The following is a 17,397-nucleotide window of genomic DNA, read 5'->3' as shown; positions in this document are numbered from 1 at the left end:
GAACAAGCATCACAGGCTGTTTTTGTTTTTTTGTCCTAGGAGAAGTTGCAGGTTCCAGTCCACATGTCCCAGTTACCATCTTTGTGTCACTCTTTCAAGTCGCCATTGAAAGATCTTCCCATCTATGACGAGGACAACACCCACGCTAGCTACACAAAGGTAGAGCAACACAGTTCTGAGTCTTTGGTGTTTGCCTCACATTTCAACTACTGCCGCTAGTTGTGTTTTTAGGTGAAATGTCTCTAACTGTAGGATGATCTTCCATGATTTGATTCATACATTCATGTTCGTCAAATGATAAACTGTAATCACTTCAATGTAAAATACCTACAAAACTAATTACATTCCCATCAGCCTCAGCTGTACTTTGTGTTTAGTGCTAATTTAGAAAATGTTATCATGCTAACAAGAGATGAAATTACAAATAATTTTTAAAAATCTTTTGCAGTTTCATATTTCTCACATTTCTAGTTTGGACATGTAATTATTTAGCCTGCTTTGGGGCCAATGTGAACCATTTTTAATCATTTGAGTGCAAAGATTTTTAAAACAAATACATGAAAAAGTACGCACTCTATGACAGTATAGGTCAAATCTTTACAAAAAAAACAAGGTTTCACAGCTATTAAGTGTTGTATTACTATTTTAATGTCATGTCTTTGTCTGCCTTTAGTTCATTTGCATTTGTGTATATAAAACCTACCCAACAAAATAACATTAATCAAATGAGCCATGTTTTTTTTTAAATCTGTTCTTTTGTATATCAGGCCATGCAGATGACCTGCTCCCACTGCAAGAAGAACATGATATTAGGCCAAAAGGCTTACCAGAAGAAAGGATTCACAGACGTCTTCTGCTCAAAAAGCTGCCTATTAGAAATGTTCCCTGTCGTCAAAACAGTCACCAAGACGTGTCATTACTGTCTCAAGTGAGTCTGTGAAATACATCACCTAATCTCAAAGGACTAGACTGGTGTTCTTGTATGTACTGTAGTAGCCTGTGCAGTACAAAAGCATGTTTTAGTGGTTTCAATATTTGAAGAACTAGTGGAGGCTTAAAACTTGCTTGGTACTAAATCTATCATGGTGAAAAATGTGTGCTGTTTTTTTTAAGTTGCTGGTTTAAACCTCCAGTGATTCCCACCTTTGACAACAGTAAAAGCACACAATGTTCACATCGATGGATTATTTATCAGTCTGTGTATTTCAAGTTTCTATGAGTTGAATTTCATAATGCTCCCAAATAAATTGAAACCAATGGCTGCCTAGAAGGTAGCAAAAATGCAATAAAAATCTAATAAGGGACTGCACTTTGGAAAATGTAGACGTTAAACCTGCAATATGTTTTTTTTTTCTACTTGAGGGCAGCGGAAATAAGCTGGGAACACAACACTGACTGCCTTTCATTTTGATATGGCAAACTTGTTAACAAACAACCCCTGAGTAAAATATCTGGCACTTTAAATGCTCCACTATGTTCACCAGCTAGTTGCTGACTTTGCCTGTATGCAGTTTGATGATGGACAGGTAGTGTAAAGTGGATTTTTAGACCTTTTTGCTGAACAGCTGCCTGTTTAGGCCGAAAACAAGGCTATGAGAGTGGTTAGAGTGAACAAAAACAGTAAAGTTTTAAGCCTTAAAACCAAAACAATAAACTGAAAGTTGCTATAAAGCTCCGTGGAGCTGAGCAGAATCACTATGAGCGGCCGCTTTCACATTACACATCATCATTTGATTCATTATTATAAAAACATTGATCATAGCTGCTTTAAATAGATATCAAAGTTTGCTATACTGTAGAAAAACACACCCTTCAAAGTTATTAAATTAGCTAATCACGCAGGCCTCTAAACATCTTCTTTTCCCTGATTATCTGATCAGATGCTTTTGTACACAAATCATTTATTCATCATGTTAAAGGCTGACATTGTAACAAACCGCTTATCGTCTCCCCTCTTTATTCTGTCAGGGCGATATCACAGCTTTTGGACCTTATCATGGCTGCAGTGGACATTAATGGAACTATGAAGGACTTCTGCAGCCAGGCGTGCCTCTCCTCTTTCAAGTCCAACCCCGCGTCCACCCGAACGCCACAATCAATCTGCAGCAAGTGCAACAAATTCTGCACTGTAAGAGAAAATATATATATTCAGAATTTTCTTCAACTTTTGAAATCATTGCCAATAAAAAAGTTTGTTTCAGCTATTGTCTTTGTTGTATTCATTCTTCTTTTATCAACCCTTCTATAGAGCACATGTGAGCTGACTCTGGACGAGGCTGTCCACAAGTTTTGCAGCGACGCCTGCTTGGAGAGTTTCTGCAGGGACAACATGGTTGTCTGTGAGAACTGCAGCTGCTACTGCCACAAGAAACCGCTTGTCCTGAAGATGGAGGAGGGCACCAAAACCATCTGCAGTGAAAATTGTCTGAACGAGTTCAAAGAGGTGCAGAAAAAAATGAAATTACAGACACCTAATTTGACAAAGACAGAAAACACACGTATTACAAGGACAACAGGGCCTCATATAGTCGGCAAGTTTAGAGCAATTTATTTCATAGATGAAAGTATAGGAGACTTAACATATGCAAATACAATTAAATAAGGTTATAGCTGTAGTGAAGGTAGTAGAATTAGTGGAATAATTACCAGAGCAAATATAAACCAAACATATTTTATACATTTTTGGTCAGATTTAGTTTTATTTTAGTTTATTGTTTAGTTCTACAGCAGTGAAACAGAAGCAGAGTTGATTGAAAACCGCTAAAATATACAGAAGGTAAAATAACAAAATCGGAATTATCTGGTTGAGGTTATTCTACCTTTATCATATAATAAATAGAATCAAATCAAAATCAAATCACATTTAACTTTATTATCCAAAGGAAACGGGGAAGAAAATTGATTTAATCAAAGGTGCAAAAACATGCAGATGGAGTACAAAAATACAACGATAGAAACAAACTGTAAAAACGCTGCACGTTATCTGAGTGCTATGTTCTCCCTCGAATAAAAAATACACCCCTCTAATCCCCTCACACACACAAAACTGTCCCCCAGAATACTGCAGTTATGACTATAGAACTCAAAATAAAACATAAATACAGTAAAACAAATAAGCAAAATAACAAAATGAAAGTGATCTGGTGAAATACACTTCAAGGATAAAGCTGTGGTTATTCTACATATTTTTTACTGTCAACAAATCCCATAAAAACACCAAAACCAACAATGTCTTTGTTAGTCTTTCAACTCTCTCCTACCCTCTCTGTGGCACTCAGCCAGCCAGCAGCGAGCTAATATCGTTATTAACCCACAGAGTATTTACTGAGACAGGATTAAATGGTGCATTTGTTAGGCACTATTCTCAGCCAGAGATTAATACACATTTGGGTGTGCTAGTGAATATTCATGGTACAAAGATCGTCAGCCCAGTTGCTGTTCAGATCCTGTTGCGCATCTATTTCTGCAATTATGGTAACAAGCAGTGAGCGGCCAAAAAGCACTAATGAAAGTTTACATATCTAATAAAGACTATGTAGAAACCTTGAAGCTCAAATTATATACAGTATGACATAGACCTTGTTGGAAATATGCACCATTTATTTATTATTTATTGGAGTGCATTATATTTCAAAGTGTTCCTAATATTTAGTCCCCCTCACTTTTCAATATAAAACATGAAAACATTCTTATGAATATTATATTCCATTTCTGCCAATATCACCCTAAATCTTACACATGGGTCCTTTAAAACTCCTTTTTGGTCTTGGAAAAAGCAGTTTACAAAACAATCTCACCTCGAGGTCCATTTGGTAGACCTTGTGAGATAGTTTTGTGCCTAAAGTGGTCAGTAAAAAATGGAAATTTGAACATCTAGCGTGATCAAAAAGCTCCTGAACAGCCATTAAATGCATCTTGGGGTGAGATTATTTCGTCAACGTCAGATAAATTTTTTATGATGTGTCAGAATTTGTTGAGTTTCTCATTTTTATTGGTACTTTTTGGCTGCTCGCAGCACCTGTACCGTAATTGCAGGAGTATACGAGCAGTAGCTTCTAGTGGGCGGTTGACTTCACCGTGCTTTACATGTCGGGTCCGATGCTGGTTTGGTGGTGTTTACATGGTCCGCACATAGCGAAGAATCTCCGACTTTTCTTCATCTTTGCATCTTCTCCGAGGCCAGCGCTGGAAAATGAAGTGCTCTGTACCGGGCTGTGGAAATGTCCGCACCTCAAGATTATCCACACAACACAAATTTCACGTTTTTCCCTCCAATCCGGCGCTTTGCTGCGAGTGGCTGGAAGCCATCAAAAACCCCCGTTTCGATCCGAAAGTTACAACCACGTTTATGACCAGGATCCACGGGCTGCGAGTGTGCAGTGACCACTTCAGACATCAGGACTACATCGGAGGGCAGAGAAGTTATTACGCTGCGCTGAAGCGAGGATCTGTCCCATCACTTTTCTCCTGGCCAGAGTCTGAATCAGACACCGTAATGTTACCGACAACAAGTCTGTCCCAACAGGAGGTAAATCTGCACAGATTAGCAGTGAATCAAGGCAACTGGTTGATATGTGTTTTTTTGGGGTTTTCTAACATTAACATTTCCTGGATTACGTATAATATAATGCATCTGTAGCTTTACACATTGCATTATATTAATTAGATTTTGTTCCCCTGTTTTTTCCTGATAGTAGACTATCACAAATCCAGCTGTTGATGCAGCACACAAGGTAATGTTTACATTTCAGCGCAATGCCACGGAAACGCTACTCCGAGCATGCGCAGCGGCGCCTACCCGTCAAACTATTTACAAAGATGGTGAATAAGGCCACTATTATTAGTCTCTGGAACTGTCTCAAAATAAACTACAGTGGGTGTACTCATGGTTATAAAAGAAACATGTCATCCAGTGCAGCAGCAGGGTGGTGTGTGTTTGTTAGTGTTTGGGCAGAAATAGAAGTCTGTGGGCACAGAGGAGTAAGCTATAATAGGCTTTGGCTGCACAGGTGGTGCTTGTTATGATAAATTCATTGTTTGTTTTCGTCTTTTAGTTGGATTTTATTGACAGTAACAAAATATATCGACAGCTTCATCCCTATCACATTAAAACTCAAAAGAAGCAGTTATTCTGTCAAGTGATAATTGTTTGGTCTATAAAACGTCAGAAAATTCAAAAATATTTCCTTCGAAAGTTTTCAGAGCACAAGCTGACTCTTTAAATGGCATGTTTTGTCTAACCAACAGTCTCAAACCCAAAGACATTCAATTTACAATGATATAAAACAGTGAGAAGCAGCAAATCGTCATGTTTGAGAAGCTGTAGCCACAGATTGTTTGACATTTTTACCTGATAAATGACTAAAATGATTATTAGCATCAATATTATCAAAATTATATACAATAACTTTCTTTTCTGTGTTCATAAACAGAATTACAGAATAATTTACGCTGTATAGTATGTAGGACATGTTAAAAAACAACCAGAACACCACCACCAGCCTTATCATTTAAAGAATAAACTATGTGAAAATGTTCAAAATGGGCAGTTTATAAGAAAAGAGTAAAATTGGGTAACTTTCACTGTATGGACAAAATTAATTCACTCATATATGAGCTGAACATCTCGTTCCATAACCATGAGAATTAATCTGCTGCAAAAACAGCCTCCACTCTTCAGGGATCCACAAGAATTTGGAGCATGGCGGCAGGGACATGCTGTCATTCAACCACAAGAACCATTAGAGAGGTCCAACACTGATGTTGGGCGATAAGGACCGGCTCACAGTCGGTGTTTCAGTTCATCACAAAATTGTTGTTGAATGAGGTTGAGGTTGAGGGTCTGTGAAGGCCAGTAAAGTTCTTCAACACCAAACTGGGAAAATTATTTCTTTGTGTTTTAAGATAGCTTTTCATTCAAAGTAAGCAACTTAGCCCAAAGCATTTAAAAACAGCCCCAGCCATACTGTATAGTGTATTTTGAGGCCATTCATTGCAGCAGCATTAACTCTGATGGTGACATTACAGCATCTGCTAACTGCTTAGCTTGTAATAGAATAGCCCTTATCTAATTTCAAAACACAAAACCAAAAGGGACAAAGAATGAAGTATTTGTTCTCCTCCAAATGAAAAACAAAACTCATGTATGTTTCTCCCCAAATTGATAAAAAGCAATAGCAGACTTACCAAAACCCAAATGCCTTCAAACAAATTGAGAAAACTCAGTCATCACTGGAGGAAGCAAAACCAAAAGTGGGCCAAATAACCATAAAGGCTGAATTTCATCTTACAGAAACAGTTCGTTTGATCCTGGACGAGCCCCCGTATGGTCTACCATTAGTATTCAAACTAACCGTAAACAAGACACAGAGACGCCTGCTCACTGATCATCCTTAGATGTCCCTGACTCTCTGTCTTCTGTTTTATTACTTGGCAGAAAATCAAGACACCTCACAGATGTACCATGTGCCACACATCTCGACCGGTGTCAGACATGGTTGACTACAAAAGCAGCGAGGACACAGTGGAGCTCTTCTGCACTCGCACCTGTGCGACGTCATACAAGCTACGGCCTGCAATTGTTTACAAGCTTCAAGGTAACAGACAACGAGTTTGTCAAGATAGCATTTTTTTTCTTGATGTCTGTCCTCTCTGCCCTTTTTTCAAGGTTCAAACTGAAAGTAGGACTACATTAAAAAAATTATATGTACCAGTGAGATCAAGATCCAGGAAGGTTTTATTGTAACAACTTCATGAGACATATCTGGCACAGTGTGATAAGACATGAGCTTTGTGAGATTGTTGTTATTGTCTTACTTTGCTCTCTCTGTCATGGTTCGGAAGCACTGAGGATCATATGAAGGTCAAAAAAGATGGAAAGATCTACAGCTCATAAATCATGTTTCTGATTCTCCCATCAGGAAAGAAAGGCAAATCGGGTCGGTTGAAGAAGTGGAGAAGAGGCAGGCGACCAAATGCAAAATCAAATACTGTGAGTATATTTCAACAAATAAACAACAACAAATATATTTCACACAGTGACAGTAAACGTAAAGGTATGAAATAAATCTGTAACAGATGACGGCTACGTAAAGCAGAAGTGTTTGTGTGTTTTTTTAATGAAGCTTTCTTCTGTTTATTTACTTGATTTGAGAGACAAAAGGAAAGCAGTGAAAGAGACAACGAAATGGAAGAGAAAGAGACTGAATCAAGAGTGAAAAATACAAAATTTTGTCAATAAATTACAAGATTTAATGAAAAAATATTGAATAAAAAATTTATATTCAACAACAAAGTTTGTTGGATTTGATCTTTGTCAGCAGGGTTACATGCACGACTCCTAATCAAAGGTCAAAGTTGCTTTAATTGTTTACCAAAGAAGGAAAATATTGTGGATTTAAGGAATTGTGGCATAAAAACAGACATGCTACTAAAGACTTAAAAAATTAAATAAATAAACATACTTGTAAACACTACTTACAAAAAAAAAACCATGTCACTACATTTTGTTTGCAGTAGAACATAATCACTGTACCATAACTGTGTGTTATCTCACAGGAGGGTGTACAGGTGGTCTCAGACTCCGCTGCAAACCAAAACGACACGTCTCCAGCTGCGGCGTCGGAGACCTTGCCGACATTAATCATCGCGGACTCGTGTGTTGTCTGTTGCCACTGTGGAAAGAAGCTGCCGAGAGGACAGACACTTTACCAGCCGAGGAGCTCACTGGAGGTTTTTTGCTCTGCTTCCTGCCTCTCTGTTCGGCATCCCCACATCAAATTAGTCACCAAAAACTGCTACAACTGCTGTCAGTAAGTCCAGGATGCTTTCTTTCATGCTTTTTCATCTCTCCTCCTTTTCTTAGGAAGATTTCTAAGGATGAGTGACATCTTAGGACCACATTGGTGTCTCTTATAAATCCATAAATAAATCAAAAATGTTATTTAGCTTATGTGTGCTATTGTATGGAAGAGAAAGAGGCTAAAACTGAAGTTAATCAAATGTGAATCAATACAATTTTTTTCAAGTAATTTTTCAAGTAACAAATAAGTTTGTAATGTGACTGTAAAACAACAGTAAAAACACAGTTCTTGTTCCCTTTCTCCATAACAAAGATTAGGGCCACAGCTGCAGGCCAAAAGTCATAACATTTGAAAAAAACTCATCAAAATAGAAAAAAACATTTTGCTTTGAGAGTAAGATGTCATATGTTGTGAATTAGTCTCCCACAGTCTCAATGTTTCCCGTTTGAAAAGCACTTGAATAGACATTTGTGTGGAGCCACACAGAGGTGGGATTTATCTGAAGTGTTTTCAAACAGTTTTCAGTTTTCCAGGAGAAGTGGCGTCTTGTAATCTCAGGTTATCAGCACCACTCATTTGACTGAGTATTAAAATCTGTAATATTACGACTTTTTACTCTAAATATTGACTTTTTATTCTCATAAATTTTTAACTTACTCTGGAAATATTTAATCTTTATTCTCTAAATCTCTGGTTATTTTTTCCCCTAACAGTCTCTCTAATACTCACTGTGTTGTAACAAACCTCCTGTTCTCGTCTTGATCTCATTCCTCTTCGTTCCCTCAGGGTGATAATGCGACCTCATAACGTCATCCTGGCTCCGGTGGATGATTCGGGAACTATGAAGGAGTTGTGCAGCGAGACCTGCCTCGCTTCTGTCAAAATCAAGAGGAACATGGCCGCACCGAAACCTCCGCCGCTGGAAGGACCTCGGTCAGAGTGCCGGATGTGTGCCAGATTTTGCTTTGTAAGGAAAAAAGAAATTGAACTGACTATTGCCTGATGCTTTTAATATTTTACAGAAGGGATTGTGCAACAAATGTTGATCTGATATGATATTTAAAGAACAACATTGGTTGAAAAGGCTGTTCTGTATTTTTCTTATTGTTAACAAATCCCATGAGAGGACCAAAACCAACGAAGCCTTTGTCTTTCAACACTTTCCGACTTCCCTACCCTGTCTGTGACTCTCATCTCAAAGCAAATGTATTGTTTTATTAGGAAAAAAAGTGTAAGTAATTTCCTAAAACAGTGAGGTACTGTAGTTTCTGGGAAACGTGACTGAAACAGCAGTAAATAGTGTATTTATTGGGGACTGTTTTCAGCTGTTTAACTGTTAGAAGTGGTGAGTATTTCTGGCAGCAGAGTTAGTGACATTGACTCAAAATAAACAACACTTTCCATGTTTATAATGAAGAAATGTTTCACCCAGTTCAGTGGTGTGGCTCATATACACACATACACAAACATCTCTGTAATCTTAAACACAGCAGTCTAGTGGTTATAATAGATTACTAAATTGATCCCTAAGTTACAGAAAGCCTGGCAGTGAAAGGGTGAAATGTGAAAACATATTGATCACGTTTGTTCAACAGAGAGTGTGTGACCCTCTCAGCCAGCTGAGCCATTGTAGTTGTAGTCTTTTCCTCTTAAAGCTGTGGATGTTTTTTATTTCAAGGTCTCAGCAGCATCCAGTCAGTTGTAGGAAAAGTCCTAAAGTTCAATGTTTCATCCCAGTTTGCAGAGACTTGGAACTGCTAGGACAGGAAGTGCTGGACGTGTCCTAATCTGAATGTTTATGTAGCATAGAGGCAACAGTTTCTTCATATCTTGACTCATCAAGAGTCCCGTGCTAATAATTTCCATTTATATAACTGTTGTGGTGTCAGCTGTGATCTGTGCATTATTTTCAGTTGGATAAACGTGTTGCCATTTCTTTATACATTGTATTAATATTAGATCTTTGGAGAAATGCAACTGCATGAAAAACTAGTAATCAATTCTCATTGATGTGTTTTTAATAGTTTTTGGACAACACTGGGGCTCTATGGCACAGAGTAATAAGATATCAGGCCACACAGGACATACTTTAGTAGGATCAATTCATTAAATTCTTTTTATGGGATTTGTTGACAATAAGAAAAATAAAGATTATCACCAGCCTTATCCTTTAAATAATATAATTTACCACCTGTTGTAAGTATAAATGTTTTTTTTCTCTATTACTCAATAATTACATGCAGTAACCGACACCTGCTCCTTTGTCATCCTCAGTGCAAATACAAGCTGACCGTGGATGGCGTGCTCCACCGAGTCTGCAGCGACGCCTGTTTCATCAGCTACCACAAAGTCAACAACTTGCCGTTGTTAACGTGTGACATCTGCAGCTCCGTCTGCCTCGACAAACGGCTGATGTTGAAGACGGAGGACGGCGGTAAAACGATCTGCAGCGGAGAGTGTCTGGTCAAATTCAAAGAGGTGCAGAAAACAAACGCAGAAATCACCGTCACTTAATCTGAGCCCGTTTTAATTTACAGTAGTCGGTTTATTTGTACAGTAAATAAAACGCATTGATGGCAAGAAAAACCCCAAAATACCTTCAGCTTTCTTTGGGAAAATAATGCTGGGTGTTTAAAAAATATTAATAAACATTAAAAGAGAAAAACGTACGCTTTCAATAACACTTCAGGTATAAAGAGGGATTTTAATATTTAATAGAAGAAGAAAACATTTGCAGCTTATATGCAAACAGCAGAATTAAATCTTTTCTTTTTGATACATTCAAAGAGCAAAGTTGTAGCTATTAAATAAAATTTAAAAGTTTCAGGTTCAATCACATCTCTAGTTAGTTGGTTAGTTAACCTGAGTGATTCTGCTCGGTGTCCGACGTTGTTGTTCTTCACTCTGCAGAAAGTTGAGACACCTCAGCTGTGCATCATGTGCCAGACCTCCCATCGGATATCAGACATGGTTGAAAACAAAAACGATGAGGGCAAGTTGGACTTCTTCTGTAGCAACCGATGTATGATGGTATACAAGGCCCAGGCGTTCACTGTGGCGGGTAACGTACAGTACAATCTTTTCTCTTCCTCACAACTTTCACTCTTTCCATTTCCTTTATGCATCGCAGTTATTACCTGTTGACTGAATCACAGGATAACTTAATAACTTTGACAGCAGTTAACAAATATAAGATAAGGAATAGTTTGTCTTAAGCTCTGTAATAGTTCTCAGTGAACATGAATAAAACTAAAACCTGAATGTTAAAATCTCTTGCTTGTGCTCCCATTTCTTCAGTGAAGCTGACCTCACTTATACTAGACTTGAGAATTTGTTTCGAGCGTCTCCAGCAAAGAAAATTCTCTTTCTGATCATAATTTTTTATAAATCACAATTTCTCCTACATGGTTCTACAGTTTTAACAACATATCAGACGATTCCACACTGAATGAAAACTAGTTTGTGTTGTTTTTTTTACTTTTTTAGCCTCTTTGCAATAAACATAATCACACGTTTTGTTTCTATAGGGAGGAAAAGCCCATCATACACCGAGAATGACATTAAAGAAGTGAAGCCATTAGTACCAAATTTGGACTTTGTGAGTATCATGTTTAATTTAGTCTTCCGTAACAATTGTAAAACACTGATTCAAGGTTATTACTTTATAATTACCGAGTTTCTGATTTGAGCAGCCACATCATGAGTATGGTGTTTACTGTTTATGTAGGGATGGTCCTGATGTACAGTATAGCTGATTATATAGTAAAACTAGAAAGTTAGACTACAGCAAAGTCTTTCTTCCACATGACAAGCAAAATGAATCCACTTGTTGTGAATGAAATGTAAACCTTATGGTTTTTTCAGGTAGCTGCAATCATTACTGTGTCTGTTTTATCAGAAAGTAGATTCCCCAAATTACACACAAGTTAGAATCATCGTTATACTGAACACAGATGTCTGTCGGTGATATTAAACAGCTAATCCATCTCTCTCTTCACTCCTCATCAAGATAAAAGAAGAGCCTATTGATGAAGAGTACAACCAGAACCTCCCATCGTCTGTATCGACAGACGACATCAAGGATGAGCCAAATATGTCAAAGGTAGGACAAACACAGCCGTTCATAAGCAACTGGGAAACATTTTTTACAAGCTGCATCAACCATGGTTGTTGGAAAAAATGAGATCACTGTTGAAATAAAGTAGGACTCTCTCTTCCTTAGTAATCAATATTTTTATATTAATAATGTATCATATGACTACTTGTATGTGAGAAGATGTCGCTTGTAGTGATGAAGCCACAGAGAATAATCACCTGTCACTGTAGTTCACGTCTACGGAGCTTCATAGCAACAACAGACACAGTTGGAGACTAGCTGGTGAACATAGTGGAGCATTTAGCAGCTAAAAAGCCAGATATTTCCCTCAGGAGTGGGTGGAGACTAAAAACAGCCAAAAGGAGAGTGAATATTTGACTTACTGTAGATTCACCAGATGGACCGAAACTCGATGCCAAATGAATGATAATGTTGCTCTGTGTCTGCTGGATGTGTAAATAAAGCAACTGGTTGCTTAAAAGTTCGCTATAACAACTTAAAAGGTGATGAAATGTCAGTAGTGTGTTACAGATTATTTTTTGCAGCCTAAAAATGAGTTAATGCTGGTTTAAAATATCATTTGAGCTGATTACATGATTTCCAATGTTCACTGATAATATCCTGAGTCCTGCTCAAGCACCCTGCTTTAAATGATAAAGGATGGTATGTCAGATACATGTATGTTCCTGTGTTTACGTTTTGCTGTTGTCACTTAGCTCTGCAGTAGATATATAGAAATGTTGTGTTTTATCCGAAGCCAGCAGGGTTAAAGTTCATATTCTCGCTGTTCTGTTGCTGACAGGAGGGCTTGAAGATCGGTTCAGTCTTTTCCTTGATGGGAGACTCCACGTCTACAGCTCCCACTTTCACCCACATGGATTTGCCTGCGTCTTGCTCCTCCTGCAAAAAGGTCCTGATGGACGGAGAGACTGTTTACCAGAGGAAAAGCCACACAGACATCTTCTGCTCCACTTCCTGTCTGTTACAGTTTTACCAAATGAAACCAGTTAAGAAGACCTGTTACTTCTGCCTTCAGTGAGTCTTACGGTCATGTTTTTTACTGATCCATCTCATTTTCAAGAAATGTATTAAATGTATTTATTTATAAATACATTTTGGTATCTGATGAAGTGTTGAAACGATTTAGCAGTTGTTAGTTGATCAGTTAGTGGACTGACTGTGAATTAATCACAAAAAATGTTGATAATTGTTTAGTGGTATAAATCATTTATTTAGCAAAAATTTGGTTCCAGTTTCTTTCTGTGAGGATTTGCTACTTTTCTCAGTTTTATCTTTGTAAATTGAATATCTTTGGGTTTTTGAGTGTTGGTTGGACAAAACAAGACATTTTAAGATATCACCTTGTGCATTTATTACTATATTCTGACATTTTATAGACTAAATGATTAATCGAATAATCAAAAATAATCAACTGATTAATGAATAATAAAAATAATAGCTGCAGCCTTCATCTGACGTTGAAAGAAAGGCAATGCAGTTGTTTTAAGTGCATGTCCACCTACATAATCCTCTTTGGGTTAAAAGCACTTATCCTGCAGATGCTCAAACAGTTGCCGACGTCCTTCATCTCAGCTGCATCTAAACATCATTACTGTGTAAAAGACTGTAGATTTTGAACTGATCTCATCCTCCCTCGTTCTCTCAGGGCGATAATGAAGCCTCGGGACATCCTCCATGCCCCGGTGGATAACGAGGGGACGATGAAGGACTTCTGCAGCCAGACCTGTTTCTCCTCCTTCAACTACAAGAGAATCATGTCCACCAAAATACCCATCGTGCCACTCGGGTCACGTTCACAATGCAGCATGTGCGGCAGATACTGCATTGTACGGGACAAGTGAACAGATTCCCAAATATCAAATTATGTTTTATTATATTGTAATATTGAATAAACACTGACTGTTATAGGAATGATTCATGATTATTACTTCTCAATACAGCATATCCTCCTTTTTAAGCAACAAAACTACAATGCAAATATTCACTTTTTGTCACATATAAACATTTTAACTCTATGTCCTTTTGTTATATTAGTTTATATGAATTGAAATAAGAATATTTTAGCGTTAACGCTGCCCTTTGTTAATCCTCCTGCAGAGCAAACATGAGATCATACAGCAGGACACAGTCCACAAGATCTGCAGTGAACCCTGCTTCCTCCGTTTCTGCAACCTGTCCATCTGCAAGAACTGTAACGCCCGCTGCAACACGCCGCTCAGGCTCAAGATGGATGACGGCAGCAAAATATTGTGCGGTGCAGAGTGTCTGGCACAATTCAAACAGGTAAGGAAATCTGAAATAATATCGAATGAAATGAAAAAGATTTGCACATATTTTTCTTAAGTTATGTTACAACTTTTAAAGAAAAGCAGCATCTAGTTTAGTTTTTTGTTTAGTTTATGATGATGAGACAGAATTATTTAAGTAAAGGAGGTGATAAAATATGAAATAAAGACAAATGTTATATAAGGTCTATGCTGGCTAAAATAAACATGTCTATCCACTGCCTTTTGTTGAATGTCTACCTAGTTGCTCTAGATGATGTCGTCACCTAAATTCCTAAATGTAAAATGCTCTGTGTATTTATTACTTGGCAGGGGATCAAAACACCGCAGACATGCTCCATGTGCCACATTTCCTGTCTGGTTTCAGACATGGTGGAAAACAAAAACAGTGAGGATGTGGTGGAGCTCTTCTGTACCAGCAGTTGTCTGATGGCATCTAAGATTCAGGCGGTCAGTGCATCAGGTACTGGACATTTATCTCATCAAGACAGCATCTCTTTGTGTTTTTACTCTTGGTCTCTATCTGCTGCTGTCTATAATAAGTTTCCAGCTCTCAGTGAATCAAGTAGGGTTGCACAGGTTTCAATCACCTTCAACAACCTCAAATGTAACGGGATCTAAAAGCTCAAAGCAGTGGAGTTTGTCTGTTCCCATGAAACCTGAGAGACTTGTCTTCACTTTTAGATTCATTTATGTTTGTGACATACTGTAAGTCTCCACGTGGGCCATCATTAAACCTCTCTTTCTCCACAGGTGCTGCATTGAGTTGTGGTAACTGTGGTAGGACTACAGTGCCGGCCTGCCACCTCGCCATGTCAGATGCCTCCGTCAAAAACTTCTGCACTCTAACTTGTGCCATGGCTTTTAAGGTAATACAGCCTTTAGACTATAAAGCATTTTGAAATTTATATATAAGAATATGTCGTGCTCTTTTTAAATACACATGCAATATGGATAAGGCTGGCGATTTTCTGTATTTTACAACAAATTGACCAGCTGTTAACCTTTTAACATCCACCGGGTTGCCGGCGACCCGCTTAAGCCAGTTGTAAGCAGTAGCATCACACAGTAATGAGTGAAAGCAATCGGCACAATTTGGCCAATTTGAGATGTTTGGAGAGGTTCGGGGACACCAGTGACACCACAAACTAAAAACTCCCCTAGCTCCCATAAGGTTAGGCCTAATTTTATACAGGTTGACAAGATGTAGAAGGTTTATGGTGTTCTGCATAGTTCTGGCATAAAGCATGTCCTCATTATTGTTATTCAAATAAGACTCATTATAGACGAGGACCAAAAACACTTTTTTGAGCCTTATTTGAACTGATGTAGTTTTGTTTGTGTTTTATCCACATGCTAAACAAGCACATTTCCAAAAACTAGAAGATGTCACTTGTCAAATGAAGCCTAATACATGCATCACGGCCTTACAGTTCCTCTGTTATAAGTTTTTCCATTTGGGTATGCCAAATAGGCGAAAATTCTATAAAAAGGGTGGATGTCAAGGGGTTAATTAAGCCCACAAACAAGTATTGCCAGTGCAGCCAAAACCTGATATATTTATATCACATATTTATGTGCCTTTTCTGAGAGTGGAAAAGAGTCCTTAAAGAGATGAAGAGCAGGATCCATCAGAGGATTTCTCTCAGTCAGGGGGAGATGATCTGCACTGTTTCCTGCCTAAAGGAATGTACTTTTGGGCAATTCCAGTACCAAGTTTATGAAATGATCAGGACTTATTGAAGGTTATTTTGAGTCAATCTCACAAACCTTGTTGTGGTGCTTTAAATACTCATTAGAGCACTAAGTGAATATTACTCAGCAGCTGAATTTGGTTGACAGCAGATGCACTATTTACTCCTGATTCACTGTTTGTCAGAAACCACAGTGCCTTGCTGTTCGAGGAACATACTGAGCCTCATTTAAAACATAAAACTACAATATATATTAGATTCTCCCATTTGTAGCCGTGCTACCAGCATTGTCGCTCTGTCTGTCACTTGGTTGGTTCATCACTTTGGTCCAGACTGAAATATCTTTACAAATATCAGATGGATTAGCACCACATTTTATACAGATCGAATCCTATCCACTTTGGTGCCTGACTTTACCTCTAGTGTCACCAGCAGGTTGACATGTTTAGCTTTGAAGGACATTAAAGAGCCCAGCTGCACTGGGAGACATAGTCCTTCATTACAATTAACGTGGTACTTTGTTGCTGATGGCAAGTTTAGTTCATCACCATGTTCTGCAAATACCAGGTATTTTATCTGTACACAATTAAAACCATAACATATTCTTTGCTTTTTTGTGACACAGGAGACTCAGAAAGACGTGAATGTTGTAACAAACCCTGCAGGAGCCCCCGATCAAACACAGGGTGATTCCATTAAACCACCAGAGAAACTGCCGTGCGCCCAGTGTCGCCGCATCATAAAAACGGCTCCCAAAGTCGTCCAGAAAAAGGTTTGTTCAGTCTGTTTTTAAAAAAATAAAAGAGGAATGCTTCATTGAATGTGATCTGAGGTCACAGTTGGCATAAGTTGTTTTAGAGAATGATAATGTAAACACAACTATGATTGGACAAAGAAAGCAAGTTTATTAACTAGCTGGAAAGATCTGAGTGAAGCTTTTTCTCTTTTCTCCTCAACCACAATTGTTAAAATGCCCCTTGAACCCGGAGAAATCTCACGCTTTGTGCATTTATAGTTCACAGTTTTATGATGACATTGTTTACATGTAAACTTTTAACTCTCTCTTATTGCTATAGCTTAAGATACTCTGTTAAAATACATTTTCTGTGTGTGTGTGTGTGTGCACAGGGCAAAATGAATTTCGTGTGTAGTCCGACCTGTTCTCATGAGTTTAAGAGAGTGAACAACATCATCGGTGAATGTGAATACTGTAAGACTGAAAAGATCATCGGAGAAGCCCAGAGAGTCGACAACAAAGACTGTTACTTCTGCAGTGACGGTAAGAGGACATGGAAATATTTCATGCAGTATTGTGTAACACAGTTTGTGTTGTGCACTTGTTATTGCTTAAAATAATAGTAAATAATATTCAGTTATGGAGTGCAGCTGTTATGGTTCAGTTCCCTTGTTTCGCCTTTTATTAATGGAAGATAAAAGTACAATAAAGAAAGTGAGTCAAGAGTCTTACATCTAGAAAAAGTGTGTAATTCAAAATGAGG

The 17,397-nt window shown here is 38.0% G+C and overlaps 1 protein-coding gene across 2 annotated transcripts in view; it reads left to right on the top strand.

Annotated features, from left to right (window-relative positions):
* Positions 1-17,397, top strand: part of LOC137198397 (uncharacterized) — a 45,368-nt gene that overhangs the window by 17,690 nt on the left and 10,281 nt on the right. For both annotated transcript variants that reach the window (XM_067612221.1, XM_067612222.1), the window contains 19 exons: positions 40-159; positions 768-928; positions 1,969-2,128; positions 2,249-2,443; positions 6,437-6,596; positions 6,921-6,991; positions 7,558-7,811; positions 8,589-8,769; positions 10,077-10,280; positions 10,713-10,863; positions 11,330-11,400; positions 11,812-11,904; positions 12,701-12,933; positions 13,565-13,745; positions 14,017-14,202; positions 14,517-14,667; positions 14,958-15,073; positions 16,524-16,670; positions 17,027-17,177. In XM_067612221.1, the coding sequence (XP_067468322.1) occupies positions 40-159; positions 768-928; positions 1,969-2,128; positions 2,249-2,443; positions 6,437-6,596; positions 6,921-6,991; positions 7,558-7,811; positions 8,589-8,769; positions 10,077-10,280; positions 10,713-10,863; positions 11,330-11,400; positions 11,812-11,904; positions 12,701-12,933; positions 13,565-13,745; positions 14,017-14,202; positions 14,517-14,667; positions 14,958-15,073; positions 16,524-16,670; positions 17,027-17,177 (2,986 nt within the window). The remainder of the gene's footprint in view (positions 1-39; positions 160-767; positions 929-1,968; positions 2,129-2,248; positions 2,444-6,436; positions 6,597-6,920; positions 6,992-7,557; positions 7,812-8,588; positions 8,770-10,076; positions 10,281-10,712; positions 10,864-11,329; positions 11,401-11,811; positions 11,905-12,700; positions 12,934-13,564; positions 13,746-14,016; positions 14,203-14,516; positions 14,668-14,957; positions 15,074-16,523; positions 16,671-17,026; positions 17,178-17,397) is intronic.

Source organism: Thunnus thynnus, chromosome 15 (assembly GCF_963924715.1).
Source record: "Thunnus thynnus chromosome 15, fThuThy2.1, whole genome shotgun sequence".
NCBI classification, from domain to species: domain Eukaryota; kingdom Metazoa; phylum Chordata; class Actinopteri; order Scombriformes; family Scombridae; genus Thunnus; species Thunnus thynnus.
The sequence above is the reverse complement of the archived record's forward strand: the minus strand, read 5'-3'. Positions and strand labels throughout refer to the sequence as shown.